At 51.2% G+C, this 27,653-nt stretch overlaps 1 protein-coding gene across 2 annotated transcripts; it reads right to left on the reverse strand.

Moving 5' to 3' along the window:
* On the reverse strand, positions 1 to 25,799 carry SPARC (secreted protein acidic and cysteine rich). Of its 2 annotated transcripts, none has more exons than XM_026659529.2 (10): positions 25,665 to 25,799; positions 12,609 to 12,678; positions 9,160 to 9,207; positions 8,315 to 8,399; positions 8,060 to 8,181; positions 7,649 to 7,769; positions 4,499 to 4,632; positions 3,942 to 4,090; positions 2,745 to 2,893; positions 1 to 1,243 (listed from the first exon to the last, which is right to left on the reverse strand). In XM_026659529.2, exons 2-10 carry the CDS (start codon positions 12,663 to 12,665, stop codon positions 1,215 to 1,217), a joined length of 894 nt encoding a protein of 297 aa, XP_026515314.1. In that variant the 5' UTR covers positions 12,666 to 12,678; positions 25,665 to 25,799; the 3' UTR covers positions 1 to 1,214. The 2 variants fall into 2 exon arrangements, with proteins under 2 accessions (XP_026515314.1, XP_026515313.1); XM_026659528.2 differs by having other exon boundaries at positions 9,160 to 9,210; positions 25,665 to 25,798.
* Between the last annotated feature and the right edge of the window lie 1,854 nt (positions 25,800 to 27,653).

The following is a 27,653-nucleotide window of genomic DNA, read 5'->3' on the forward strand; positions in this document are numbered from 1 at the left end:
TCGTTTAGTGTCACGGTTTCAAATAATTATCTTTTATTACGAGAGACTCGTCAGATTGCTCACACTGTGGCAAGAATTTAATAATAAAAGGCACCGGGGAACATTCAGAGGTAAAAAGTTCTCAGCCTGCGAGATCTAACCATCTCCTGTGAGTCTGTACAAGACCCGCTCCATAAAAACCCCAACTAAAACAAAACAAAATCGAAACACCACAACAGCTTCCAAAAAAAAGCAAACACATGCTTGTCTATGTCACGCGCATTTTTCTGAGCAGGAGCGTCGCCTCCACATCGAACAGAGCTTCCCTGGTGGAGCAGGGCTGGAATTTAAGAGTGCCAGAGGCAGTGATGGAAAGTGACATGGGGGGACGTGTAATGTCGCGAAAGCCACGGAAAGCATTGTCTTGGCTCCAGCGGAATCGCAACAGCAAGATCAAATAAAAATACCACCACCAAACACGTCAGCACCAAAAGCTAACTTTAAAGCATGGAAAACACAAGAACAGTACAATCACCGAGTAATAATAAAGCCTGTAGCATTTTCAAACCTTTATTTTTAGAGGGGATTTTACATGATGGTTTTTTTTTTAATTTGTGCGTTTTTTAAAAACTATTTGTGCCCAATTATTAATAAATTCAAGCCCTGGGAATTTAAATTTTGCCATTCTGGATCTTCAGTGTCTATCCCACTCCTTTCTCCATCCTCCCTAACAGGAACTAAAATCCAGCACCCCAAACTTTCACCACCACTTGCTCCACTAAACTTTGGAAAGCCCAATCTTCTAACATCCTCTGGATACATCTTCCCTCACTTGCCGTCTGGAAATCAGGGAGTTAATCCTCTGGGATGGCTTTGCTTTACATTGAGAGATCTGAAGAACATGTTAGTAAGGAGTTTGAAAAAAAAAATCCAAGAGTGGATAAGAAGAGGGAGTAGCTATTTAGCACAGGAACAGGGCTGGTTATTGTAACTTTGTTGTCGAATCAGAGAGCAGAGAAGAACACGCTGAAATGGATGAGTGAGCAGAGTATTCTAGTGGTATTCATTAGGCTACTAACAATAAGTTGTTGTCTCTTTTAGCACCGTTAATATACGTTTAGATCTATATTAGCACCTTGTCCCCAGGGGAAAAAACAAAACAAAAAAGGTTTAAAAATAAAAGGAAACAGGAGGTAAAAAAAAAAGAGGAGGCAACAGAAAAGGAAGCTGCTGGCTTAGATCACGAGGTCCTTGTCAATGTCCTCTGCAAAAGGAGAGAGAGAAGAAGTTAAGAAAGTCTTCACTAACATTCAGACTGTGCTATATGTAACCCAGGCTAATGCCGTGTGGCTCTTTGTCCCCCTCTAGTGGTTACATCTCACATAGACGTTAATGACTACTACTGCCATCAAGTTCAGACTCACCCCTCTTCTGACTCCTTTCATGTTGGATAAAAAGGCTGGAAAGGCATGAAAGGGCTCTAAAAGAGGAGGAAGATTCCCCCAGCACAAGCATTGTGCAAGAGGCCCTTTGCAAGCTCTGGCACAGGTGTGCCAGGGGGCAGAGCTGGTCATGGAAGGGGCGTATTGAGGGAGGGATCCCAGCATATAGCACATGCTTAATTTAAAGCCACTTTAGCACCCTTCTCCTCCTGAGCTGTGAGTTCTGCGCTGCAGAAAGCTCTCAGGATGGGGGCTTTAGCTCATGCGGTAGAAGTTCCCAGGGATTCCCAGGTTCTGACTCCACTGGGAGAGGCATTCCACACCAATTTTTTTGTGTGGGGGAGGCAGTGATCTGTTGGGTTTTGGCAATGACTCCCACAGTTCACTCAGCAATAATGACCTCTAGGCAAGGTTAAGGGGGGGTCACTCAGGCGCTCTCTGAAATAGCAACGGTCGTGTTTGTTGCCTCCGAAGCACTGCCACCTATTCTGATATTCTTCACTTGCACACGCATTCTTTGGGGCCGGGCCTGTTATTTGCTATGTATTTGTACAGCACCTTGCACAACTGGGCCCGGCCTTGAGGTGCTACCACAGTAGAAATGTTAAATCATAATGAACAAGGCCTCGGTTAGGAATGAATTATCCCGCTCCCTTTAACGCTTACATTGAAGCCATGGGAGTTTGTTGTGCCGGGGATCGTCAGCCTAATGAATCCTGCACGGTTCAGGAGAGACACGCCGTCCTTATTAAATAGGACTAGCGGTAATGCAAACTAGATCCCTCAGTTCGCACCCACAGCGTTCACACGGGGCAGTTACAATGCAGTGCACTACTGCGTGCTGCGGTTCCCTCCTCTGTAGTCCGAACGGGGTAGACAAAAGCCCTAACGCTGACTCCAGAAGGGGCAGAGCTGGGCCAACGCTGAGCCACCGCGGAGGAACCAATCGATTTCCCCCCCCCCGTCCCCATTGCCTAAGCGTCTAGGATTTTCTCAGCCCTGCTTGCGGCCGGGGCAGAGGTCACCCCGTGTAGGGGAGCGTTTTGACACGCAAAGGCATGAATTCTATTCGTGCTGTTATGTATTTAGTGCCCAAAGCGTGCCCGCCGCTTTCCGGGCAGACAGGGAAAGGACGCCCCACACCAGACTTTGTAAATGGTGCACAAATCTCCCCCTGCCTTTGCTACTGCTTCCTCTTAAGCCCTTGGCCAGCTGGGATCTCTGAGAGCTGTCTTTGGACCGGTCCCACCCTTCCCTGCGTCCTGCCCGCCCCTTCCTCTACTGTCCCCAGCTGCTGCCAGGGCGGGGACGGCAGCTACTTACTCTCCTTGATGCCGAAGCAGCTGCCCCATTCCTCCAGGGCGATGTACTTGTCGTTGTCCAGGTCGCACTCTTCGAAGAAGCGGGTGGTGCAGTGCTCCATGGGGATGAGAGGAGCGCGGAGTGGGGCCAGCTCGGTGTGGGACAGGTACCTGCCAGGAGAGCCGAGATGGTCTGAGCCCAGGCCAGAGTCCCCCCAACAATGCACCACAGCCTCTCTCTGCTGATGGGGCGGGGAGCGTCGCTGCACCCTCCTCGCCCCCCCCCCCCCCGTGTGTGGCTTCTGGTACAGTGGGACTGCTGGGGAGGGGTGTGTGGAAGGGGGCAAGCAGTGTTCACAGGGGCATCCCACGGGGCTGCTGTCTCTGCTCAGACTGCTTCTCCCTCTTCCTACATCCCGTCCTCCCCTGGGCTCCTCTCCACATCCTCCCACCGGAGAACGCCCTCTGGACCCGCTCCAGGGCCCAGTGGACTTCATGAGAGTCCTTCCATTGGCTTCAGTCTGCGCTGGGCCAGGCCTGGGCAGCGGGTCATGGGGCTGACTCCCCATCTCCTCCTTGGGGTCTGGCTAAGAGCAATGCCTTCCCTTGGAAACCGCCCAGCCAGTGTGGGACCTCGTTCCCTCGAGCACTCGCTGGCCACCTGAGCCGTCCAGCGCTATCCCGACAGCAACTCAGACACACGGTGTTTGTCCTGTCACAGCCCAGCGTGCTGGGGCACAGTAAAGGCTGACATGGAGCACAGAGCTCAGAGGGTTAATGCTCCATGTATTTATAGAGCCTTGTCATCCTCGTCTTCACAGCAGGGCTTGGCATCCTTTTCCTTGCACAGCCCGTTCCTTCCTGCTAGCCTGCCCGTGCTGTGATCCGTCGCCGTCTGTGAGCCAGGCAAAGTGCAGGCCTCTCCCCAGCAAAGCTCTGCTAATTGAGCCTTGAATACCTCAGGCCAGTCCCAGGCCCCATGCCCAGCTTGGCTAGTTCACTGCAACCCTAAGCTACCCATGTCCTTCCCGCTCCGGGGCTTCTCTGGAGCACAGAGCACCTGCAACCATGTGCCGTGGGTCTGTGATGTGCACAGACGCTCAGGGGCTGGGAGAAGCCCGAGACACTCATTGCACTTGTGACGTGCTCTGGGTGTGAGCCCAGCAAGCCGGCCGAGAAAGGCCAAGGAATGGGCCCGGCTGGGAGGGGAGTGCCGTACCCATCAATGGGATGCTGGTCGAGCTGGCCGAATTGCCAGTGCACGGGGAAGATGTACATGTTGTAGTTCTTCTCGAAGTCCCGGGCCAGCAGCTCCACAGTGTGCTCGCCGGCTTCCAGGCGCTTCTCGTTCTCGTGGATCTTCTTCACCTGTTAAAGCAGAGACCTCGTGAAGCTGCCCCGTGGCTGCGGCTGGGAGCCCGCCTCCTGGACAGAGCCGCTGGCGCGGGGGGATCACTGTCAGAGGGGGATAAAGAGACTGGCTGGGCAGGGGGTTGCTCTAGGAAGATGGAGTGCTGACGAGCAAGAGAATTACTAGTGCGTGTGTGAATGGGGGGGGTTGAGTTGCTCACTAGGGTGGACTTTGTGTGCATCCACCAGCCTGCAATTAAGCTGGGATTCGGGTGCACCAGCGTGTGCTGGCTGGAATCCACTTTGGCACTAGCGTGTGCAGAACTGGGCTGTGTGTGTGCGCAGAGCGGGGCTCCCTGCAGGCACCAGGGCACACGGGATTCGGGCACCGGGGCACCGGGGCGGGCTCCCCACATGTCCACTCACCTTGAGCTTCTGCTTCTCCGTCAGCAGGTTGTTGTCCTCGTCCCGCTCGTACAGGGTGACCAGCACGTTCTTGAGCCAGTCGCGCATGCGCAGGGGGAACTCGGTCAGCTCCGTGTCCAGGCAGGGAGGAATGTCTGGAACCCAAGCACAGAGCCGTCAGAACGGGGCCCTGCCCAGCTTCCCGAGTGGGGCCGGAACCGTCCCTCGGCTGCAGTCGGCATCAGCGCATGGAGCGGAGCTGCTCCCACCCTGCCTCTTGCAGCAGGGCATCGCCTCCTCTGCCCTTGAGCCGCTGGGAGGGGCTTCACCTCGGCTCTGCTGTTTGCTGCGGCCTGTTACAGTTTATGTACCCGGGTGTTTTGCTGCTGGGTTCGTGGTCGAATTTCTACCCCCTGGAGCGGCACACGCTGTCTTGGGCACACCCCTACCTCCCTCGGGGCTGCTGGGACCAAACCTTCATGCAACCCACTGCCGGTGGCCCATGAATGATCCAGCCGTGGTGGCGGAAGGGGACGTCTCCTCTAATTCCACCACGAACCTCTGGGCTCCGTGCAAAAACCACCAGGGGAAAATCCTATTGCAGGAGGTCAGACTAGATGATCATAGCAGTCCCCTCTGGCCTTAACTTAGGAATCCATAGACCTGGTGGCTCTGTGCTGTCGCCTGCCCCAGCCAAGCTAGCCTGAGCCTGCATTCTGTTTGCTGTCTCCCGGCTAAACCCCATCCCCTCCCCTCTTGCTTCCCAGCCTGCCACCAGAAAAGTTGCCTGGGGCTTTGGTTTATTCACTTGAGCTTTCTGCTGCCGCTACTATGAGATGCGGTGTGCTGCCTGCACGGGACAAGGACACCGCGGGAAGCAAAACACACCAGCCGCGGTGCTGACCACGCTTGTTTTGGAAAGAGCAAACCACCGATTTATTGGCGAGCTGCAGACACCTGGGCCGGGGGGGAATGGGAGAGGCGGAAGGAAAACTCTTTATATTTAGAAACAATTCTATGGTTCTTCTTGATCAGCCCCCTGCTACCAGAGATGTCTTCCTGAATGTCTTCTCCTGCTTGAGGGGTCTGCCAGCTCCTGCCACTTATTTCCCACCCAGAGTCCAAACCCTCGGTCTGTTCCCTGCCAATTGATTGCTGTGGAATTTATTCGGTCGCCCACGGAGGATTAAGGATGATCGAGTAGGGAATGAGCAGCAGGAGCAGATGAAAATCTGAGGGCGTACAGATTCCATTTTCCTGCAGTGGTCCCTTGTGGCTAAAGAACATGCAGATAAATGTAGAGAATTGATCATCTGACATCTGGGTTTGTTGCTAAAGAGATTCAGCATCCCTCCACCAGGTGTCAACGGCCCTCGGGTCCTTAAATGCCCGTGAGTTTAGCTCCTGGCTCCTGTGCAAAACGGCAGGTCCCTACATGCAGCCCACGTGGGCTGCTGGTTCTTTGGGCACCAGATCCTCACTTTGAAACTCCCGCTATCAGCAGGCGGCTGGTGCTGCTCCTAGAAACCCCAGCAAATGCCAATCAAGGTGCTTTCTGATACAGCCCTGTACATGAAGGCTCTCTGTATGGAGCACTGTGTGATGAGCAGCTGTCTACAAGCCTTCCCACCCCTGCCCCCTGAATAACTCCAGCAGCATAAGGCTTAAGAGAGAAGCGCTGGATAAAATACAGAGGCCTCATTGTCACCTGGAGTTCTCTGCTGAATCAGACTCCTGAGCGGCCTCCTGTGCTCTGCTAGTGGCCGTCTAGCACTGAGACACCCTGACCACAATAAGGCTATTATGCCAGGGATTGCTCGGGGGGAGGTGGGCAGGGCAGGTCTGGACAGAGCCCGGCTTTGCATTTGAAATGGGCATTCCAGGATGAAACAATCTGCTCCTGTCAGGCCTCCCGCCTCGCCGAAGTGCTGAGCCAGCAAAACGCTTAGCAGTGGGGCTTGTCTAGTGATCGCAATTCCCTCTGCCCTGGCCGCTCCGGTGAGTCCACCGGCTGCCTTCCCTTTGCATTCCACAGTCCCTAGGGCTGGCGGCACCGGTTGTGGGGTCTGGGCACCTGGGCCGGTCACGGGCCAGGCTTGGACGGTGGGTGGGACCAAACAGAGAGCACCAGCCCGCAGGGCAGGTTGCGCCCTTGTCGGCGCCTGTTGCGTGTGCTTCTGAGATCAGAGGCTGGGGAGACACAGTGCTGCCCGTGATCGAGCCCGGTGGCCTTTCCAAGGATAGATCAGCGGTAGGAAAAAGCACGACCCTTAAGGCCAAATTCTGGCCGTTTCCCTGGGAGGAACGCTGGCGCCAGGCTGTAGTGGCCACCCAAAGGTCCCTCAAGCTCTTGTGCCTGTGCTGGGCAGAGGCAGGCAGCCAGCTCAGGGGGCCCAGTCCAATGACACTTACTGCGGCTTCATAAATGAGTAGCAGAGCCCTGGTCACATCCCCAGCCTAGCTGGTGCTGCGTGTTGGGGCCAGGGAGTGCCACAGGCTGGCAGGGTCCAGGGCGGGTGCCCGGGGGGGCTGAGGGACAAAGAGGGTCCCAGCATGCTCTCCTTAACTCTCATGCAGGAGCGGCCAGAAGGTGCTGGGCAGGGAAGGTGCTGATGGCTAGGCTGTCACGGTGGTGGAGCTGGACGCGGGGACCCATTTAGCATCAGGAAATGCTGCAGGAACGTACGTTCTCCTGGCAGTCCCTGTCTGCTTTTACACTGAGAACTGGGGAGAATTTCCTGACTGCAGCCCATTCGGTGGGGCAAGCCCCATCAGGGGCCTTAGGGGACAGGGGATGTGCTATCTTATTAAAAGGCAGGATCAGGAACCCCTGGCACGAACAGATGATCGGCCCCCGTCAGCCCTGACTGCGGGACCGCTCCCCTTAAATGGTTACCTCCTCCCCCAGCTCAGGGGTTCTAGTGGAGGGAAGGGGAAGGGTCTTTCCTGCAGCCCCTTTGCCCTTTCAGGATTTGATTAGAAGGCGGCAGCTGATCCCTGGCTTGTGTGTGCCTGACACCGGGAGTCTATACTCCAGCACCGTGGACGAGCTGCCGGGTTGCAAGCCAGACATGGGAGATAACTGGTTGCTGAGCAGTGGGGAAATGTGCCATAGACACCTGTTAGGAGCTATGCGGGGGCTGGTTTGCCTCCTTGCAGGTGCAAACTCACATTTGCAGGGCCCGATGTAGTCCAGGTGGAGCTTGTGTCCCTTCTTGGTGCCCTCCAGGGTGCACTTGGTGGCAAAGAAGTGGCAGGAGGAGTCATAGGTCTTGTTGTCAGTGCCACACACCTGCGGGGAAGGGGACAGAACATTAGAGAGACTCCCGGCGAGTCAGCCTGGCAAACTCTTGGCTCTGACGACTTCCCTACAGGAACGAGAGCGAGGCAACGAACTTATTGCAGATGGGCCACCAGATTGGGGATTGCTGACCGGGGCCAGATTCAAACCCGGGACCCATCTCCTATGATCAGTCTCCTAAGCCATTCAGGGCCTCGGACTGGTCACCATGTGACGTACAGGCAGCAGCTCGGCTTCTCCCATCCTTGTCCTCCTTAATAGCGCTTCATTTCTCTGCTCACCTTCTCGAACAGGCCAACGCTGGGTGGGCAGGTGGAGGGGTCTTGGCACACACACATGGGGGTGTTGTTGTCGTCCACCTCACAGATTTTGCCGTGCTTGCAGTGATGGTTCTGGCAGGGATCTGAAAAAGGGCGGGAAAGCAACGTTGGATCTGAGCCCAATCCCCCATCAGGAGGAAGGGACAACTGTCTCTGGTCCGTGGGCTGGGACGCTGCAGAGCAGGGCGGGGAGTGGGCAGGTGGGGAGTCACTTACTCTCAGCCACGATCTCCTCCACGTCCTCGGTGGGCTCCTCAAACTCCCCGACCTCCACCTGGACGGGATTGACTCCGACAGGCTCCTGGAAGACAGGAGATCAGCTCAGCCGTAGCTGTATTCTGATTGGCCAATGGGATACGGCGCATGGTCACTATGGCCAGAATTAGCGCGAGAACTCAGGGAGTGGCCAGATTTGCAGTGCTGGGTGCTGAGTTCGCTGGGAAATCTGACCCTGTGCCATTCAGCCGGTCCCACTGAAAGAGGTGGGGGTGGGGGGTTCCACACCCAGGCCGAAGCCTGGACAGATGATTTACGGCCGGTGGTGGGACACTAGCTGGGGAGGGCTCTGAGTTACTACAGAGAATCCTTTCCCAGGTGTCTGGCTGCTGGGTCTTGCCCACATGCTCAGGGTCTATCTGATCGCCAGATTTGGGGTCTGAAAGAAATTTCCCCCTGGGTCAAAGATCCTGGTGGTTTTTCGCTTTCTCTGCAGCATGGGGCAGGTTTAAACTAGTGTCAATGATGGATTCTCTGTAACTTGAAGTCTTTAAACCAGGGGTGGGCAAACTACGGCCCATGGGCTGGATCCGGCCCGCCAGCCATTTTAATCTGGCCCTCGAGCTCCCGCTGGGGAACTTGGTCTGGGGCTTGGCACGCTCCGGCACTCCAGCTGGGGAGCAGGGTCGGGGGTCGCTCCACGTGGCTCCTGGAAGCAGCGACATGGCCCCCCTCCAGCTCCTACGTGTAGGGGCAGCCAGGGGGCTGCACTCGGCATGCTGCTCCCACCCCAAGCACCGCCCCCGAAGTGTACAAGAGAGAGGCAATGCTGGGTCATTTCATACCACGGTTGTAGGATCCTCCACTACTTCAATCTCGTCTGGCAGGGCTTCCTGCTGGAAAGGAGGAAGAAGGGGGAAAGTGCTGTCAGAAACGTGACCTCCCCTACATCTCACATCTCCTGCCCCACGGCCCCCTTTGCACGGCCGAGCCCAGATCCTTGTGTGGACAGGTCAGCATCCTCAGGAAGGGGAACCCTGCCAGCTGGGGAAGCTATGAAATAGTGATACCTTTTGTCTCTGTTCCCTGCACTTTTGCACTTCTACACGCTCTGCCTGTATGCAGAGAGGGCAGTTGTTTGGTACTCAGAGCTGTGCCCGGCCCTTGTTTGCTTCGTCAATGCATAAATATAAATATAAAAATAGATGGAGATATACCTATTTCACAGAACTGGAAGGGACCCTGAAAGGTCATCGAGTCCAGCCCCCTGCCTTCCCTAGCAGGACCCAGGGCCGGCGCTTCCACTAGGCGACCCTAGGCGGTTGCCTAGGGTGGCAGGATTTGAGGGGCGGCATTTTTCCGCCCTCGGCGAAAATTCGGCGGCGGGGGGGGGCCTTCCGCTCCAGGTCTTTGGCGGAAATTCGGCGGTGGGTCCTCCACTCGCTCCAGGACTCGCTGCCGAAGTGCCCCGAAGACACGGAGCGGAAGAACCCTTGCCGCCGAATGCTCAGAGGAGGAGCGCTGCCACCTAGAGCGGCAAAAACCCTGGCGCAGCTCCTGGCAGGACCAAGTACTGATTTTGCCCCAGATCCCTAAGTGGCCCTCTCAAGGATTGAATTCACAACCCTGGGTTTAGCAGACCAATGCTCAAAACACTGAGCTATCCCTCCCCCATCACCAGAGCCAAGTGGGACCTCTCCTGCTGGAGAGAGGCAGCCATTCCCACGCTGTTGACATGGGAGGCAGCCGTTTCTCACTCCTTTCTGAGCTGCAGGAATTCTTGAGCTCTTGGTTAGTGTAATATAAATGTTGTGTGGAGTCTGGCACGTGATGCCCGGTGGGCAGAGGATGAGCGGGGGTCTCAGTCAGAGCTGTGCCAGATAAGAGTTTGGCTTTGAAGAAAAGCCTCCCCCATCTGCTGCCCTTGGAGCAGCTCCAGCCCCACTCTCCAACGCAGAACAAGGATACTCATCCCAAAGGCCCCCGCCTGGGAAGAGGCATTTGGCGGTGTCAGTGAGGCCGAGTCCCCTCCCACACAATTATTAATGACTGTTGTTCTGTATTCAGTCCTTGCATTGCAGGGAGGCGTGGTACATACACTAGAGGGTAGGAATTGGATACAGAGGGACCTAGACAAATTAGAGGATTGGGCCAAAAAAAAACTGATGAGGTTCAACAAGGACAAGTGCAGAGTCCTGCACTTAGGACGGAAGAATCCCATGCACTGCTACAGACTAGGGACCGAATGGCTAGGTAGCAGTTCTGCAGAAAAGGACCTAGGGGTCACAGTGGACGAGAAGCTGGATATGAGTCAACAGTGTGCTCTTGTTGCCAAGAAGGCTAACAGCATTTTGGGCTGTATAAGTAGGGGCATTGCCAGCAGATCGAGGAACGTGATCGTTCCCCTTTATTCGACATTGGTGAGGCCTCATCTGGAGTACTGTGTCCAGTTTTGGGCCCCACACTACAAGAAGGATGTGGAAAAATTGGAAAAAGTCCAGCGGAGGGCAACAAAAATGATTAGGGGTCTGGAGCACATGACTTACGAGGAGAGGCTGAGGGAACTGGGATTGTTTAGTCTCCAGAAGAGAAGAATGAGGGGGGATTTGATAGCTGCTTTCAACTACCTGAGGGGGGGTTCCAAAGAGGATGGAGCTCGGCTGTTCTCAGTGGTAGCAGATGACAGAACAAGGAGCAATGGTCTCAAGTTGCAGTGGGGGAGGTCTAGGTTGGATATTAGGAAACACTATTTCACTAGGAGAGTGGTGAAGCACTGGAATGCATTACCTAGGGAGGTGGTGGAGTCTCCTTCCTTGGAGGTTTTTAAGGCCTGGCTTGACAAAGCCCTGGCTGGGATGATTTAGTTGGGAATTGGTCCTGCTTTGAGCAGGGGGTTGGACTAGATGACCTCCTGAGGTCCCTTCCAGCCCTGATATTCTATGATTCTATGATTCTATGAATAAGAGCCCCGGTCACAGAGCAGGATCCCATTGTGCTAGACACTGCACAGATGACCAGAAAGAGGGTCCCTGCCCCACAGAGCTTGCAATCTCAGCTCCCTACTCGCTTCCTCTCACTCAACTCTCGGGCAGCAGCTCCCTGCTGGCCATGCCTCACCGCATGCACTCCCCCCACCCAGTGGCAGAGTGCCAGCTCGCGGAGAGCCTGCGCTTGCAGGCCAATGGGCTAATAACGTTCGTGCCTCCCAACGTGCAGAGGAGAGAGGGGCACCTCCCTGGGCAGCTTCTCTTGGATCTTTGCTTTACTAGTGGAGACCTTCTTAAAATCTGCCCTACCTCTGACTTCACAAGGGGCATCGGGTTTCTCCAAGGGCCACTCTTGGAGCACAGCTTGGGCTAGATGCCCCAATGGACTGGGTTACTGAATCTGAACTAATGTCTTAGGAGTTAAGCCTGGCTGAGGACGTTCCAGCTCCTTTGACTCCCAGTCCGGCTGTACTGGAATTTCAGGTGCCCTCCCTCCCGTGTGGGATCCAAAGTGGTACTGTTCGGAGCAGATCCTGACGGAACATGTGTTGGTCTTCTGGTCCCTTAACCCCTTCACCAGATATCAGATGGCCCATAGCCATTTCTGGCTATCCAGGAGGAGCATTTTCTCTCCCTTCCCAGCTATGCCTGGTTATTTCATTCAGAATCAAAGGGCTTAATGTCCGTGCATTCCTACTTTTTAGCCTAGGCCCTGATTTGGGCTGCACCCCCTGTGAAATCTTCTTGCCCTGGGGCGTGAGTTTGTGCAGGGGTTTACAAGGCACATAATCAGTAAGCGCGCCATTCCCGAGGGATTCTGTTCTGTTCTCTCACTGGCTTTGGTTCATGGCTTTATTCTAAACCTCCTGCAAAATGGCTCCAGGGCTTCCTCCCCTGAGCAAGGGTATACAGGGAGACAGAGAAGCGTTTCATAGGAACCAGTAGATAAAGATCGGGCGGTGACCATAGCACCGCAAGGATGTGGGTGATGGTTGAAGATGAGTTAGGATCCCAAACCTATGGAAAAACGGGCCGTGAGGTTCACATTAGCTCCACCAGCTGTGGAAAAGGGAGTCACAGTGGGGCAATTACAGTGAGGGTCCATTCAGTGCCACGATGCAGGAGACGGAAGAGGGAGCTCTATAAAAAAAACCCCACCCAATACAGGATGTGCCTTGGCATTTATTGGGGAGGTGTAAGTTAACAACTTTCTACTGGTGGCAGTGCCCCCAATGAGAGCCCTGGTGCAGGGACTGCCCATTCTGGGAAGGGAAGGTGGTAGGATGAGGGTCAGGCACAATACTTACAGGTGCTGCCAGCGCCTTGCCAGCTAGGCAGATAAGGAAGAAGATCCAGGCCTGCATCTTTCAATGAAGCCTGGATAAATGGGAAAGAAAAAGAACAAGGGTTGGACGTTAGCATTACACAGTGAAGCTTTATCACCTGCAGAATTCACTGCATGAGGGTGTCTGGGTCTGGAGAGAGCTTGGATGGAAGGTGGAAAAGGCCTTCGTGAACTAGGAGTCCTTCTAATAACCATGATTTCATGTCTGCAGTGTTTTTCATCTAAAGATCTCAAAGCACTTTACAATTATACAATGGCCAATTACATTCATGGGGAAACAATTTTTTTAAAAATATTCCTGCAAAAAAAATGTTGGCTTTTGGGTGAAAAACTGAAATCGAAAACTGTCTTCAGTGGGGGAAAAAATGGTTTTTGAACATTAAAAATTTGATGGAAAAAACGTGCTTGGTTTTTGGTTTCCATTTTTTTCCTTGAAACATCCGAAAATTGCAGTCAGAATGAAAATCTTCAGCAAAAATGTTTATTTTGGGCAAAAAGTTGTTTTTCATTGAAAAAGATTAGACCAGCTCTAGGTATAGCATATAAAACTTCACACAGCATCATATATTGTTCCATTCAGAGAAGAGAAATTGGGGAACAAAAGAGGAAGAAGAAGTCAGAGTGCGACAGAATGAGAGAGGGAGAAAGAGAACGCTCCAGAATGAAGCTCTAATCTGTTGTGAACCCCATAAAACTTTTCCAGAAGTTTTAGAAGTTTCAAGAAGTCCCAGAATTCTCTAAGTTCTTCTCTCTCTACAAGTCACTAGGCCTCAAACCTACCCTGAAGATGTCTACCTTCAAGATTGCAGTAGGGCACTTTATCTTAAAAGTCAAACGAATCAAACTTGACTGCCTGCATGATGCAATGTGGGCAAACCGATGTCCACCCTTTCTCCTATAAAACATATTGGAGGACCTACAGTATCTGCGTCTCTCTTCTAAGAGGGCTATGGGGACTCAGGCTTTGTGCGTGTATCTCAGATAAGTTCATTTCCCACCATTGCTCACTCTCAGGGCTTGCCTACACAGTGATGTGAGTGCTCAGTGAGCTAGGGTGAATTTGAAGCGCACTAGTTGCTCTGTACTCCCAGGATGGGCGCTCTCACTGCACACTAGAGCCCCCTCAGGTGGGTTAGCTTACTACACTTCCAAAGCGAATTAAGCTAATGCGCACAAAGGCGCTTGTAGTGCACAGTAGGAGTGTCCACACAGGGAGTCGGTGTGGATTAGCCAGCGCGCACCAGCTACTGCAGGCTTTTCCCACTGTATAGACAAGCCCTTAGTCCCCTCGATGGGCTCCCGAGGCATTTTCTGCTCTCCATGCACCAGCACAAGCTGACTCCCGGAATGAACTGACTGCCAAAAATGCAGGGACTCCAATATCCTGTCTGTGCAAGTCCCCTGTGCTATCAACAGGAGAAGCTGAGCCCAGAGCAGGGCTGGAATTCAGCTGCTGAGGACAATGGCAGGGCATTCTCTGCTCTGGACCTGTCTGCATTAGCAGCCAAACCATCTCCACCCTGTTTGAAAGGACCCTGGTCAAAGGGGCTGGGGCATCGCCCAGATCGTTTTCTTTTTGTACCCAGGGCCTTGGTGTTTGCCGAGCATGGCTGCCGGTGTGTGAGCGGAGGCAGCTCACCCGGTCCCTGCCTTCCCAGAGGGCTGAGATCTTTGTTGCCGCTCTTAACTTTTTATCTCCTGCTGTTGCATTCAGGCCTGCAACCTGCCTGGCCTCACTCTGCTGAGTACGTGTCCCAGGCCTTAGACAAACAAACCGAGGGAAACCCAGGAGACTGATGCCCTCTGTTGATCCACAGACTATTAGAGCAGGGACTGCAGCAGCGCAGGCTACCCCCTCTCCCCCCACGCTGCCCTGCCAATGGGCCTCAAAACTGACTCGGAGAGAGTTCGAGAGGACTCTGTGTTGTGTCCCGTGCCGGGGGCCTTGACACCAGCTTTGCACCCTGCAGATGCTGGGCTACTCCAGGGACCAGAGTGGTGTAAGTTGGAGCAGCCTGGTCTGCCGATGGGCCTTCATGCTGCCCAGAATGTCCATAGTGCTCCATGCTATGGTCCTCCCCCCTCCTCCACTCACCCTGCCGCTCCCAGCCCATTTCTACACTGGGGCTTGCACTGGGGACAATGCACGGCTGCCCATGGCGACCCTATGCAATGCTGGCGCTGGGGGAAGTCTCCCCAGGCTGCTTGCAGGCGCTTTGCAGCCCCTATCTACCGCTGGAACGGAGCACAGGGGCAGGAGAAGGAGGCAGGATCCCTACCCTTCTCCCTAGGGCTGAGAGGGGAGATCAGGGTCTCAGGCCCATTCAGTGCTTGGCTTCTCCGCAGGGCCTGCCAATAGGGGGCCAGTTAGTGCCAGCTGCAGTGAGCCTTGTTTTAAATCCATCCAAAGCAAAAGTGGCAGCTGGTGAAATCAATCGATCCTTGTTTCACCCCCCTGCTTCCTGTGTGGAGGGATCAAACCCCTCTGAGTGTTGAAAGCAGAGGGTGGAAAGGCCTAGGCTGGCAGAGTCCTCGCATCTGGCGGCGGGACGGAGCAACGGTGCGAGCGGAAGTTCCTGTCGCCACCTCCCTCTCGTGAAAGCAAAAACCCCAGCGTTTGTCCCGCGCCTTCCAAATCGCTTTCCTCCTGGCTTCCCATCCATCTGTCTCTGCTGGCACATGTCTAGGCTGTGACGCTCTGAAAGAGAGCTCCCCCCTGGTAACGGGCAGAGAATTACCCAGAATAAAAGTTCCCAAGCTGGTTCTCAGCCCTTGTCTACATTGGTGGCCACCATCACTTCGGCAAATCCGCTAGAAACTCCCATTTGCACGGCTGCAACCTAACCCTGCCTGCAACAGGGATACACTGCACCAATGCAAATCCCGGCTAAGGGGAGCTTGTTTACACTGGGGGGTTGGAATGGTGTGTCTATACCAGTGGCCATCAATGGCTGTAACTGGAGCTAATCCCCAGGGTAAGTGAGAGGTGAACAAATCCTGTGTTTTAGGAGGGGACAATCAAGAATCCTTCTCAATGTCTGTCTGTCTTTATTGCATTGGCCGAAGAAGAATGCCCTATAAATTCCCAATACACAAAATGATATCTCACCTATCCACAGACCGGCCTGTTTTCACGCTCTTTAAAATGCAGGACGTTTTAGCTACAGGTATATTGAAATCTATTTAAAATAGCATGCAGGCCTGTAGCTTAAGTGATGAGACTGGCTGACCATGTAATATTTCACAATGTACAGGCCGTGACGTATTTTACACAGACGTGGCAGATGTATGTATATACTCCCCACCTGGGATGCAAGAGCGCAGTGGTAACGTGGATTTCGGTGGGTCTGGAAGGTACACTGCGCAGTAGCCAATGGATATAGAGCAGCAGCTGACATTTCGGTATCAGAGGCTGTTGTGCTGAGAAGCAGGGGGTGGGAGGGAATCTATTTCCTGTGGCTTGGCTGCTGCTTAGTGCATACAGGGTCCTCCCTCCACCCCCATCCTCCTGTTCCGTACACCAAGTCCCTTCCTCTCTCCTTTATTTGCTCTGGAGGCTGCTGAAAGCTCTCCCGTGGCTGCCAAGACCTGAAGCTGAGGTCACTAGTTCTTCCCCTTTTGATGGGCATTTTGGGTGGAAAAGTACAGCCGATTCTGGCTGTTTCCTCCATCGCCGCCGTCCCCTGCCTTGTGAGGGCTTTTCTTGTGTGTCTGCTAACAGGGGTTGTTTGGCTTGGAAGTTGCCTTTTGCTCCATTTCTGTCTCAGGCATGGAAACTTCACCGTGCTGAGCAAAGAGGAAGGGGGAGTTGAGTGGGTAGAATGGGCTTGTGTTAAAAAAGTGCAGCCCCCAAACCAACCTGGATTGCATGTAGATCATGTCCCCATCGCTAAACCCGTACAACAACAGGGGATTGTGCTGAGCTGGGGTCTCTGAATCGGATGCTCACTAGAAGCCAGGAGACGCTCTGAGGTCCCACTGTTGTGTTTGGAGGAAGGGAGAACTTGAATAAACTCTCCAGCAAACAAGCAGGGCATAGATGTCTTGCGCCAGAGGCAAGAAAACAAGTTTACTTAAAAAACAAAATTAAAATAAACTCTCGTAAACCCCCAGCCTTCGAGAGGAGCTGCACTGAGACTTTGCCCTGAGGACTTTTCAGGGTCTGGAAGACCCGAGCTCCTTTGCAATGTGATGAATGGCCCTTCCTAAATGATGAATGGGATGGATCACTTGATGATTACCTGGTCTGTTCATTCCCTCTGGAGCACCTGGCATTGATCACTGTCAGAAGACAGGATACTGGGCTAGATGGATCTTTGGTCTGACCCAATATGGCTGTTCTTATGTGGTAATATAGCCCCTCGGCAACAGTTCAGTGGCTCTGCACTCCACGGTGCTAGTGCTGTAGCAAAAGGTTTTCTACCATGGTGTGAGTCATGGAGGATACTTTCCCAGTTTCTCTACCTACCATGGAGAGGACAGGGGCAGCACAATCTTCTTTGCAGGCTCTCAGGGTATCTATTCATCCCACCACATCCAATGCATGTTCCTGTCTCCAGTAAATTCCGCACTGAGTTTCAGCAGATGGTGATGCTGAGACTGTGACCAGACTCTGAGGACAGGTCAAGGTGAGGATGACTTGAAAGCCCTCATGAGATGAGAGGATCTTCTGAAAAAGCCCGTGGGACATCCCAGGAGCTCAGTGACCTGGGCTACCATGAGAGACCTGACAGGAATCCCTCGCCCTGAGCCAGCCGTGGTTGGAAGTGCCTTGAACCAGCAGAGGAAGAGAGAGCCTCACAGTGCTCAGTATTCATCTCTCTGAAGTGTTTGGAATTGGCATTTCTGGGCTCTGCACTTGCCCTTGGCTCTCCTCAGCCCTTAGGACCAGGCATGAGAGGCAGAGGTGAAGGGATGTAGCATAGAGATACTTTGGAGGGGATAAAACAGGGCTGGTGCAGAGATCTAGCATTTCGAAGGCTCTGTTCCCGCCCAGCCCACGAGGAACAAATGAAGAAAATGAAGCTGACCAAGCAGCATCACACATAGGAACAGCCTGAGTCAGACCAATGGTCTGTCTAGCCCAGTATCCTTTCTCTGACAGTGTCCCGTACCAGAGCTTCAGGGGGAAACACCGACAGCCAGGACCCCTCCTCTCCCCCCAGCACTGCTGCTGAACTGCAGGTGGGTCTGGGAAGAAGCTGGTATCACCTCCTATGAATTTCAGTGGCTGACCCACACACAGCACTTATCCAGGATCACCAGGCCTCTGTTGCTCATGAACAAGGCTGGCTTCCTGGCAGCCGTGGTCATGACTTGCTGAGTTGCTCATCCAGAACAGCTAGCACCATTCCTACTGAACCAGCTAGGCTACGTTTGAATGTCATCATAGAATCATAGAATATCAGGGTTGGAAGGGACCTCAGGAGGTCATCTAGTCCAACCCCCTGCTCAAAGCAGGACCAATTCCCAACTAAATCATCCCAGCCAGGGCTTTATCAAGCCAGGCTTTAAGGAAGGAGATTCCACCACCTCCCTAGGTAACCCATTCCAGTGCTTCACCACCCTCCTAGTGAAAAAGTTTTTCTAATATCCAACCTAAACTTCCCCCACTGCAACTTGAGACCATTACCCCTTGTTCTGTCATCTGGTACCACTGAGAACAGTCTAGATCCAAACTCTTTGGAACCTCCTTTCAGGTAGTTGAAAGCAGCTATCAAATCTCTCATTCTTCTCTTCTGCAGACTAAATAATCCCAATTCCCTCAGCCTCTCCTCATAAGTCATGTGCTCCAGCCCCCTAATCACTTTTGTTGCCCTCCACTGGACTCTTTCCAATTTTTCCACATCCTTCTTGTAGTGTGGGGCCCAAAACTGGACACAGTACTCCAGATGAGGCCTCACCAATGTCGAATAGAGGGGAATGATCACGTCCCTCGATCTGCTGCCAATGCCCCTAATGTTGCTGAAGTGTGGGCATAAACAAGCCCGATTGGCTAATTGACAAGGTGTTGGGGCAGCCAGAGCTAAAAATGCCAGGAGCCCTGGGATTAATTTATCCCCTGAATCTTTTCACAAACCTGCATTTTGTTGTTACTGTTTATGCTGTTTATTACGGTGGTGAACCGAGAATGGGGCCATGTTGCGCTGGGCACGGTTCAAACCCAGCACAGCTGAGATCCCAGGAGCCTGATTCCGTGCTCTGACTCTCAGGAGGTGCAGACCGGGAGTGGCGGAGGGAGAGGAGAGGGGCAATGATGGCCAAATGCGACGTTTGCACCTCCCTCGGGCTGGGCTGCTCCTGGATCCAGCCAGGGCTATTCTAATTCACAGCAGCCATGCATGGCAGCCTATAATCTGCTCTGCAGCTCAGAATAGCCAAGCTCTGGACATGCTCCCACTTTCCATGACACACTTCCTCTCTTCCCTGGCCATGCCCCACCATGCCCCGATGGGAGCTGCACAGCAGGGCCACCTCTGTTGGCCTTATGCTGCCCCTGTGCTGGGGGGAACTCCCCTGCAGTTCAAATCCCCTGTACTCCACAAGGTGGAAGAAAGGTTTGGGGGAACCAGGGAAGGGGCAGAATCTGTCCCGTTGTCTTTCAATTTGTCCACGAATTTACTGCTGCCTTCGTGTTGGGGATCAGAAGTGTCTGTCGTTTGCCTGGCTGCCTTTCTCAAGTGGCTGTTACTACAATATCTAGCCGCTCTGCATTATAATCTTGTGGCAGCCCTGTATTGTCTCCCCCCTTGGCCTGGTTTCATTCTTTCTCTGCTCAGCTGGACCCATTTGGCCTCCCCAGGACTAGCACCTCCCCTCATCCGCATCTCTAACAGATCCTGCCGTTCTCCTGGCCCTCACACCCCTCTTTGCTGCTGCCACTGCTCCCTAGACTTTATTCTCCTACATGCTTGAATTTTGCCATCCATCTGCCACAGTCCTGGCCCAGGGGGCTGCACATTCCAGATACTTCCCTTTCTTTATTTACAGAAAGGCAGTGTGGTCTAGGGGCTAGGATACTGGACTAGGACCCAAGAGACCTGCCTGCTATTCCCAGCCCTGACACTGACCTACTGTGTGACCTTGGGCAAGTCACTTCACCACTCGGTGCCTCGATTTCCCCTCCCACCCTACCCTCTGTGGGGCAGACTGTTTGTGTTCTGTGTCTGCACAATGCCTAGTAAAATGGGGTCCTTGATCTCAGTTATCATAATATAAAGGATAATACACTTGTGCCATTGATACCGGATTTTTTTTTTTATTATGAGGGTTTTATTTTACCAGCAAGAGTTGTGCATAAACCAGGATTTTGCTAGTGAAATATCATCACTGTTAAACCCTGAGTATGAGCGCTAGCTCCTACCCTTGGACACCTTACACTAATGAGGAACTAGGCATAGATCCCACTTGTTCATCTAAAAAGACACTCCTATATTCCTCCCTGGGGATGTTACTTTAGGAACATAAGGGCATCAGGACTTGCTCTGCTAAACTCAGGCAATGCTGACTGCTCTGTATCCGCTCAACCAAACCCCCTAACATAACTCATCAGGACTAGCCATGAGCCTGCGTCCTCACCTTTCCTAATCTGAATCACAGCTGTCACGTGTCGCTCCTGAGGTGGCTGCACTTTGCTGGTTGGCAGAGTGATTCCAATAGATACAATGCATAAAATCAGGTTGTTAAACGTATAAAGCACTTTGGGTCAAATTTACCCCTCTCTAACACAAGGCCTAGACAACACCCGGGTCCCACTTAAACCCTTTGAGAATATCCATTTGGATAGGAGTCACCATGTAAAGATACGATCATCGTTAGCTTAGCTCCCTCCTGAACCAATCACCTTTCACCACTGTTTGAAATATACGCATACTGCAGATAAACTTGGAAGAGCACAAGAGTTTAGATGGACAAGGCTTCCACTAAGGCAACTTTGTCTTGGTGTGAGGTCACAGAATTCACAACCAGATGTGGCAACTCTTCGGAGGCTGGCCTCTACCTTGTTGGTGTGTTTTTGTTAGCTCATAACAGATGCTAGCAGAGAAGTTGCCATGTTCTTTATCATCTGTTCTGTCTAACAAACCCTCAAACTGGAGGCCTCGGACATCTGTAGGCAGTGGGCCAGCAAAAGAGGTTTGGTGATGGAAGGGTAGAGTCTCATGGTCAGGAACAAAAATAAATCCACATATCACTTCAAATTAGGCTCAAAACGGCAACTCCTTTACTGCTTTGAAGCTGCTCAGGTTTTTAATTCTACGTTATGTTTTAGTTTCTTTGGTTTGTTGATTTTAAAATAATCAAAAAGCTCCCTTCCCCCCCCCCCCCCATTACATCCTGAAATACGGGGTAGAATTTACACTGCATTTATTTTATGTTGTTTTATTGTTTTCGGACAAACTAATTTTGCACTGAGTTCTCTTCAGAAGCAAGTGACTCTGAGGAGACAGAACCCAAGTATCTCTTGCTCCCCTCTGCCTCTCCTCTCTCTGGATGTTCCCCTGGAGGACGAAAAGGAACATCTGGGGGCGGGACAGCTGGACAGCTTTTCCAGAGGGGAGCCATTTGGAAGCTATGACGTAGTCCATATGGCAGACGCCCTAGGCCAAGGTTACGTAAGTCCCATAGGATGCCACGTTTAGTTCTGGGTGCAGGGAGGAGAACGGTGCTGCTCAGCCTATGAGAGGACTCCCCCTGGAGTCCAGTTCAAGATATGCAGACAGGACAGAAAATCCCAACCCTCCTCCAGCCTGAATCAGTTCCTCTATGTGATGCACCAGTTTAGTGCTTTAAATAAAATCTCTCAGTGCCTGCTCCTGCTCCATTTACAGTCCATGGGAGTTTTGCCATGGAGCTCAATAGTAGCTGGAGCTGGCATTTGGTGAGCCTGGAAATGATCATCTGGCCGAGTTCCTTGACAAAGTATTTTGGGTTTTTTAGAAAGTCTAAAATGATCCTTTGCTGCTTTTCCTTTTGAATCTAATCATCAAGATGTGGGGCACCCTGACCCCCCCCCCACATAACATAGAAGAGTCTGAGTGCAGGCTGGGGTTACAAGAACAGCATTGCCATCTCCATTCTCTGCTTGTGATGTCCTTAAGGAGTCTAGGCAGAACCTATTGCTATTATAGCATATACTGCTGTTGTGGCTGAGAGGAGAGAGTGTGGTCTAGTGGTTAGATAAGGCTAGGTTAGTCAGGTGATATGGGTTTCCTTTCTGACTCTGCGCCAGATTAGCTTTGTGACTTTGGGCAAAATCACATGTTAACTGCTCTCTGCCTCAGTTTCCCCTCTGTAAAATGGTGATAATACTCACCTCCCTTTCTCAAGCTCTTTAGGGTCAGCGTATGAAAGGTGCATGATATCATTGATTGTGTGTTACTAATATTGCATTAGTATTTGTTAGTGATCAAAGGCTCTGCAGCGTCTATAATACATTGCAGCTCCTCAGAGCAAATAAAAGGGGATGAAGATACCAGTGAAAAAAGGCCAGTATATCAAAGTACAGCCATATACCAAGCACATCAAGATACAGGAGGAAAACAACCATTACATAAACATAATGGGAGCACCGTGAACCCACCGTGGAAGCAGCGCCCGAGCCAGGCAAACAAGGCTCTTTTCAATTTGATTTAACAAATCGGTTCTGGGATAAAACCAAGTTTAGACTGTCTCGGGTTTGACAGTAGTTTTGGTCAGGTCCCTGTTCAGATCCCGTGCCACCTACGCCAGCTAGCCCAGCTGTTCCACGCGGGACTGTCAGCACTCAGCACCAAATCTCAAGAGAGAAGAAGCAGGAAATTGGGGTTGGATGGAAGCCTGGATGGTTCCCAACACCTGCAGAAACTCGCTTCAACTTACCAGCACACCCACTCCTGTGTTACTCTTAGAGCCAGGGGGAAAGACGGCAGCTACATCCTTAGATTAAGGCTGAGGAATGGCTTGTCCATAAACAAAAAATTGTTCTGCTATAGGGATACCAGAATAGTTAAAGCGGTACAAACCCTCGAGTGTGGATGCAGGAATACTGGGATAATGGTGCTTAAAAAGGCATAGCTTATTCCTCATTCCTTACAAGAATAAGGTGGAACAGTATAAGCACCTTTATCCTGATGTAACTTTGTCCACACTAGAGGTTGTGCTGATTTAACTAGTTCAGTAGAAAATCGCACCCCCTTGTGGGAATAGTTAAATTGATCCCAAAACGGTGTAGAGCAGGCCTAGGCTATCAGTCAGGTGGAATTAATAGCCACTCAGTTTAGCCATGGCTCTGGTAATTGAGCCAATTGTGTCACTGCCACACGTAACAGTGACTTGTTAATTTCTCTTGGAATGCGATTGAAGAGAGGGTTTGAAAGCAGCCTGGGTCAGAGAGGACTTTCCATGGACCTTGGCAGTTGGACTGTAGAGTGCTCTCAGGAGGCTCACAACATCCTGCAGGATCGAGTCCTCTGTGAGCAACCTCTCTGACTCGGTTGCTTCAGGAGGTAGGTGCGATCCGTCTATCAAGCTCTGACACTTCTAGGGCTAGATGGATGGGTTTAGCTTGGGAGAGGCGGAGCCGACTTCAAAGGGAGAAGAGAGTCGTCCTGTCGAATTGCAAATATTTAGCGCTAACACATTTCTGTGGGCTGGGTTCCTCCACCCCCTACTCACCATGAGCAGTACTTTACTCCACTGTTCATTTCAGCAGGACTCCCTGTGGAGCAGGGCACCACCCAGCGTGAGTAAGGGGCAGAATTGGGCTCTATCTATTTTCTGATCCATTTCTTGGACTAAGCTACCCGGTATAAGGAAACAAAGTAAAGTTGAATCCTGCCCAGTGAATTACTGCCCTCTGCCTGGGACACAGTCCCCCAATGAGGCAGAAAATATTCTCATTCGCTTGGGACAGACTCCTGTCCTCATTCAGACCAAATGCAGCATTACTAGGGCGGCGGTGTCATTCACTTCAGAATAAGGATATTTCAGTGCCTATTCCAAAAATACCCAGGCCCTGTTGCCTCCTTAGGCGTTAGAATGAACCAGCTTACGCACGCTTGCAGGAGAAGACTAGAAAGGAGGAAGGGGAGAGATGAAGAGATGGCCTTTTGGCTGCTGCACAGAGACACCCTTGGACTTTGCTGCTTCTAGATAGGGTGACCAGACAGCAAATGTGAAAAATCGGGACAGGGGGTGGGGGGTAATAGGAGCCTATATAAGAAAAAGACCCAAAAATCGGGACTGTTCCGATTTTGGTCACCCTACTTCTAGACAGGTTGCAAAGGCTCAGAAGAACATTCCCCCAAGGTCCCGCTGAACATCGCCTCCTTGCCTTCAGCAGCTTGTCTGAGCGATAAAGGCTCCACATCCTGGCTCCAGCAGAGGACCCTGCAAGGGTTTCCATGGGAGCCAGCATTCCAGTGGGGGTGAGTCATGTCAGAGGAGAGGTTCTGCAGGAGGTGGGGCTTGCAAAAAAGTTTGAAAAGTTGGTCCTCCTCTTTCCCTCCTTCCTCCCCCCCGCCCCCCATCTCCTGCCTCTGCCTATGTGGCAGACAATGCTTTGTTTTAACTGTTTCACAGAACACTGCAGCCATTTACTTCCATTTAAAGCTATTTCTCCCCCCGTCTCTTCCACCCTTCCAGGAGAACAATCTGTTGCAGTTTCCAGTCTGTTCCTTTAGGTTTGTTATTTTTTCCCCCCGGGTGTTTTAACTGGATAATAAAGACAAAGTACTCAAATTCAGATTCACTGGAAGATCCTGCCCTTCAGTCTGAATGGGAATTTAGTCACCATCCAGCTGAATTTTCTTTTCTTTGCGGTAATAATGTGTCCATGCTTCTGAGACAAAGTTTTTCTTCTGGGTTGTGAGGGAGGCAGTTGGACTGCTAAGGCAGCTGCTGCCTTTAAAGGAAACAAGTGGTTTGTTCTTTTGGACAAACATAAATAACGGGAGTGTCTGATCCTTATTTTTAATGGCTCTCAACTGGGCTTTTTTTAAAAAAAACAACAACCCAAAATTCTGTTTTCTCTCCTGTGATCCCTGTCCTTTACAATTTAGCTAGAAGTAAACAAAACCATTAGAGGGATAAGAAGAACCTGACATAATTTCAAAAGCTGCTTGGAAGAAAAAGAATGAATAGAATACCTTTCGTTGAAGGAAAAAGAAAAGAAAGGAAAAAGAAAAAAGAAGTGAATGTGGTAAAAAGAGTTCAGGAGAAGAAAATCTGCAAAACTTTGTTTTTCCAAAAGCATGGGACACCAAGGTATCAAATGACAGTATGCCGCCCCAGGACTTAATTAATCGGCGCTGATTTATAACTAAATCTGATTCTCAGTGCAGTAAATGTGACATGCCTGCAAGCTGGTACTTCAGCTCTCTCTAAACAAATAAATAAACAGCTATCTATTTATAGCAACTGAAAAACAAAAGAAAGGAACAAGGATAAACTGAACCAGCTCAGAAAAGACTGCAAACTCATATACAGTATTTCTGATCACATAATAGTTAACACTGTTAATCTGCAACTGAAAGATAATAAGGTTTTCAGCTCTGGAGGAGAAGGAATTCAGTGAGTTTTAGATAGATAGATAGATAGATAGATAGATAGATAGAGGGGGTGTCTGGGGATAGATAGATAGATAGATAGAGGGGGTGTCTGGGGATAGATAGATAGATAGATAGAGGGGGTGTCTGGGGATGGATGGATAGATAGATAGATAGAGAGGGTATCTGGGGATAGATAGATAGATAGATAGATAGATAGATAGATAGATAGAGGGGGTGTCTGGGGATAGATAGATAAATAGATAAATAGAGGGGGTGTCTGGGGATAGATAGATAGATAGATAGAGCATTGGTTTATCAACAGAACCAAGCATGCCCCCTCTATCTAGGAATAATGGGCAGAACTTTCTGTACAGCGAACAGTTCAGATTCCTGTATTAGACGCTTTGCAGGAATTGGCCAGATTAGCGATAACGAAGTGATGAGAAATAATTGAAATAGAGAAGGGACAGGGAGAAGGGTTAATGCCATACCTCGCAGACAGGGCAGCAGAGATGAGAAAACTTCAGGCTCTCTGAAGGTCTGAAGGAATCTGAACGTTTTAGAACCAGGCAAGAGGAAACCGTTCAGTGCACTGGGCAGGGTTTCTGTCTCCCTCCCTCCTCCTCCTCCTCTATGTTTTCCAATTCTGTCTCTTGCTCCGCTTCCCTTTCTCTCGGGTGGGCTGTCCTAACTTTCCCTCTCCCCTGCTTCCTCCCAAAATGGATTCTGAGTCCACAGCCGACATTCAAACGATGAGACCAGAGCAATCAGAGGGAAATGGGGCTGTTCGAGGATTCCCAGGGATGCCCATTGCCCCATTTTCAGCTGAGCGATCACCTGCAGGGTTGCAATGAGTTTGCCAGTTCTCTGGGGCAGGCACTGTGTCTATGCCTACGTTTGTGTAGTGCACAGGACAATGGGGCCCTTATGCCCCTTGCAGCGCCTATGTTCTGCCGCCATACACATATTAAATACTGTTAGTAAAAACATTCCAGTTTGATGGCTTAGTCCATCCTTTGGGATACCGAACGGGATAGAACATAAGGCTTTCTGAGTGCTCGGACGATGTTGTCTGTTCTTGTGGCTAGTTCTCTGAAAACATCTGCTCAACGTGCAGGGGCAGTCAGAAAAGCGAACAATGTTAGGAACCACTAGGAAAGGGATAGAAAATAAGAGAATGTCATAATGCCACTATATACATCCATGGTATGTCCACACCTTGAATGCTGCGTGCAGTTCTGGTCACCCCATCTCAACAATGATATATTAGAATTGGGAAAAGTACAGAGAAGGACAACAAAAACAATTAGGGAGATGGAATAGCTTCTATATGAGGAGAGATTAAAAAGACTGGGACTGTTCAGCTTGGAAAAGAGGCAACTAAGAGGGGATATGATAGAAGTCTATAAATGAATGGTGTGGTGAAAGTGAACAAGGGAGTGTTATTTACTCCTTCACATAACACATGAACCAGGGGTCACCCAATGACATGAATAGGCAGCAGGTTTAAAACAAACATAAGGAAGTACTGCTTCACACAACTCAGCGAACCTGTGGAACTTGTTGCCTGGGGATGTTGCAAAGGCCAAAAGTATAACTGGGTTCAAAAAAGAATGAGATAAGTTCATGGAGGATCGGTCCATCAATGGCTATTAGCCAGGATGGTCAGGGACGCAGTCCCAGGTTGTGGGTGTCCCTAAATCTCTACTAGAAGCTGGGACTGGACAACAGGGGATGGATCACTTGATAATTGCCCCATTCTGTTCACTCTGCCTGAAGCATCTGGCACCGGCCACTGTTGGGAGACCGGGCACTGGGCTAGGTGGGCCATTGGTCTGACACAGTATGGCTGTTCTTATTAACTCTGCCGTTATCGTTACTACCGAGGGTCTATGGGGGGAAGGAGGAGTGATACCTTTAATCCCAGAGCTCCTGCAGGGTAATCCCTGGACATCTCATATACTTTGTATCACTAGATAAATACTTAATATGGAACCGCAGCCCCTAATACGTCAATGTTGACTTCATCTATATCTTCCTTGGACACCTCCCATTGGATCAGCTGAGCCCATGTTTACTGGACAAACCACACAGGTTTGTATCCTGTAAATTACCAGACAGTTAAATGTTATGGCATCTCCAGGCTCCATTCCATATTTTGACCCTTCAGATTATAACTCAGCACCAGCAGAAACTCACAAGCAAGGGTAAACTGACAAAAGGAGGTTCCTTCATGTCCAGTATAAAGAGGGGCTTCTCCCTCCCAATGTCAGACCGCTGGCACTTTCCTTAGTGTGGACCGACTCCTTAGTTCAACTCCTCTTTCCCCATGCGTTGATTTAGCATTGCTTATGGCAGCCCAGGACAACACAGCCTTATTGGCCAGCTATGTCACATCATAAGGAGAAGGTGAGGGTCAAGGGGCACTGTCTGCATTGATGTTAGGGTAATTGAGCTGAGTGGCATTGGATTGGTCCCTA

The sequence above is a fragment of the Terrapene carolina genome, unplaced genomic scaffold, assembly GCF_002925995.2.
Source record: "Terrapene carolina triunguis isolate 2854851 unplaced genomic scaffold, T_m_triunguis-2.0 Scaffold629, whole genome shotgun sequence".
NCBI classification, from domain to species: domain Eukaryota; kingdom Metazoa; phylum Chordata; order Testudines; family Emydidae; genus Terrapene; species Terrapene triunguis.

Excerpts from the sequence above, each read along its gene's own strand:
- SPARC (XM_026659528.2), bottom strand. The coding sequence starts at position 12,665 with ATGCAGGCCTGGATCTTCTTCCTTATCTGCCTAGCTGGCAAGGCGCTG. Across the intron at positions 8,182-8,314 it reads GGAGGAGATCGTGGCTGAGA|ATCCCTGCCAGAACCATCAC; the intron begins GTAAGTGACTCC and ends GCCCTTTTTCAG. Across the intron at positions 2,894-3,941 it reads GACCAGCATCCCATTGATGG|GTACCTGTCCCACACCGAGC; the intron begins GTACGGCACTCC and ends CTCTCCTGGCAG.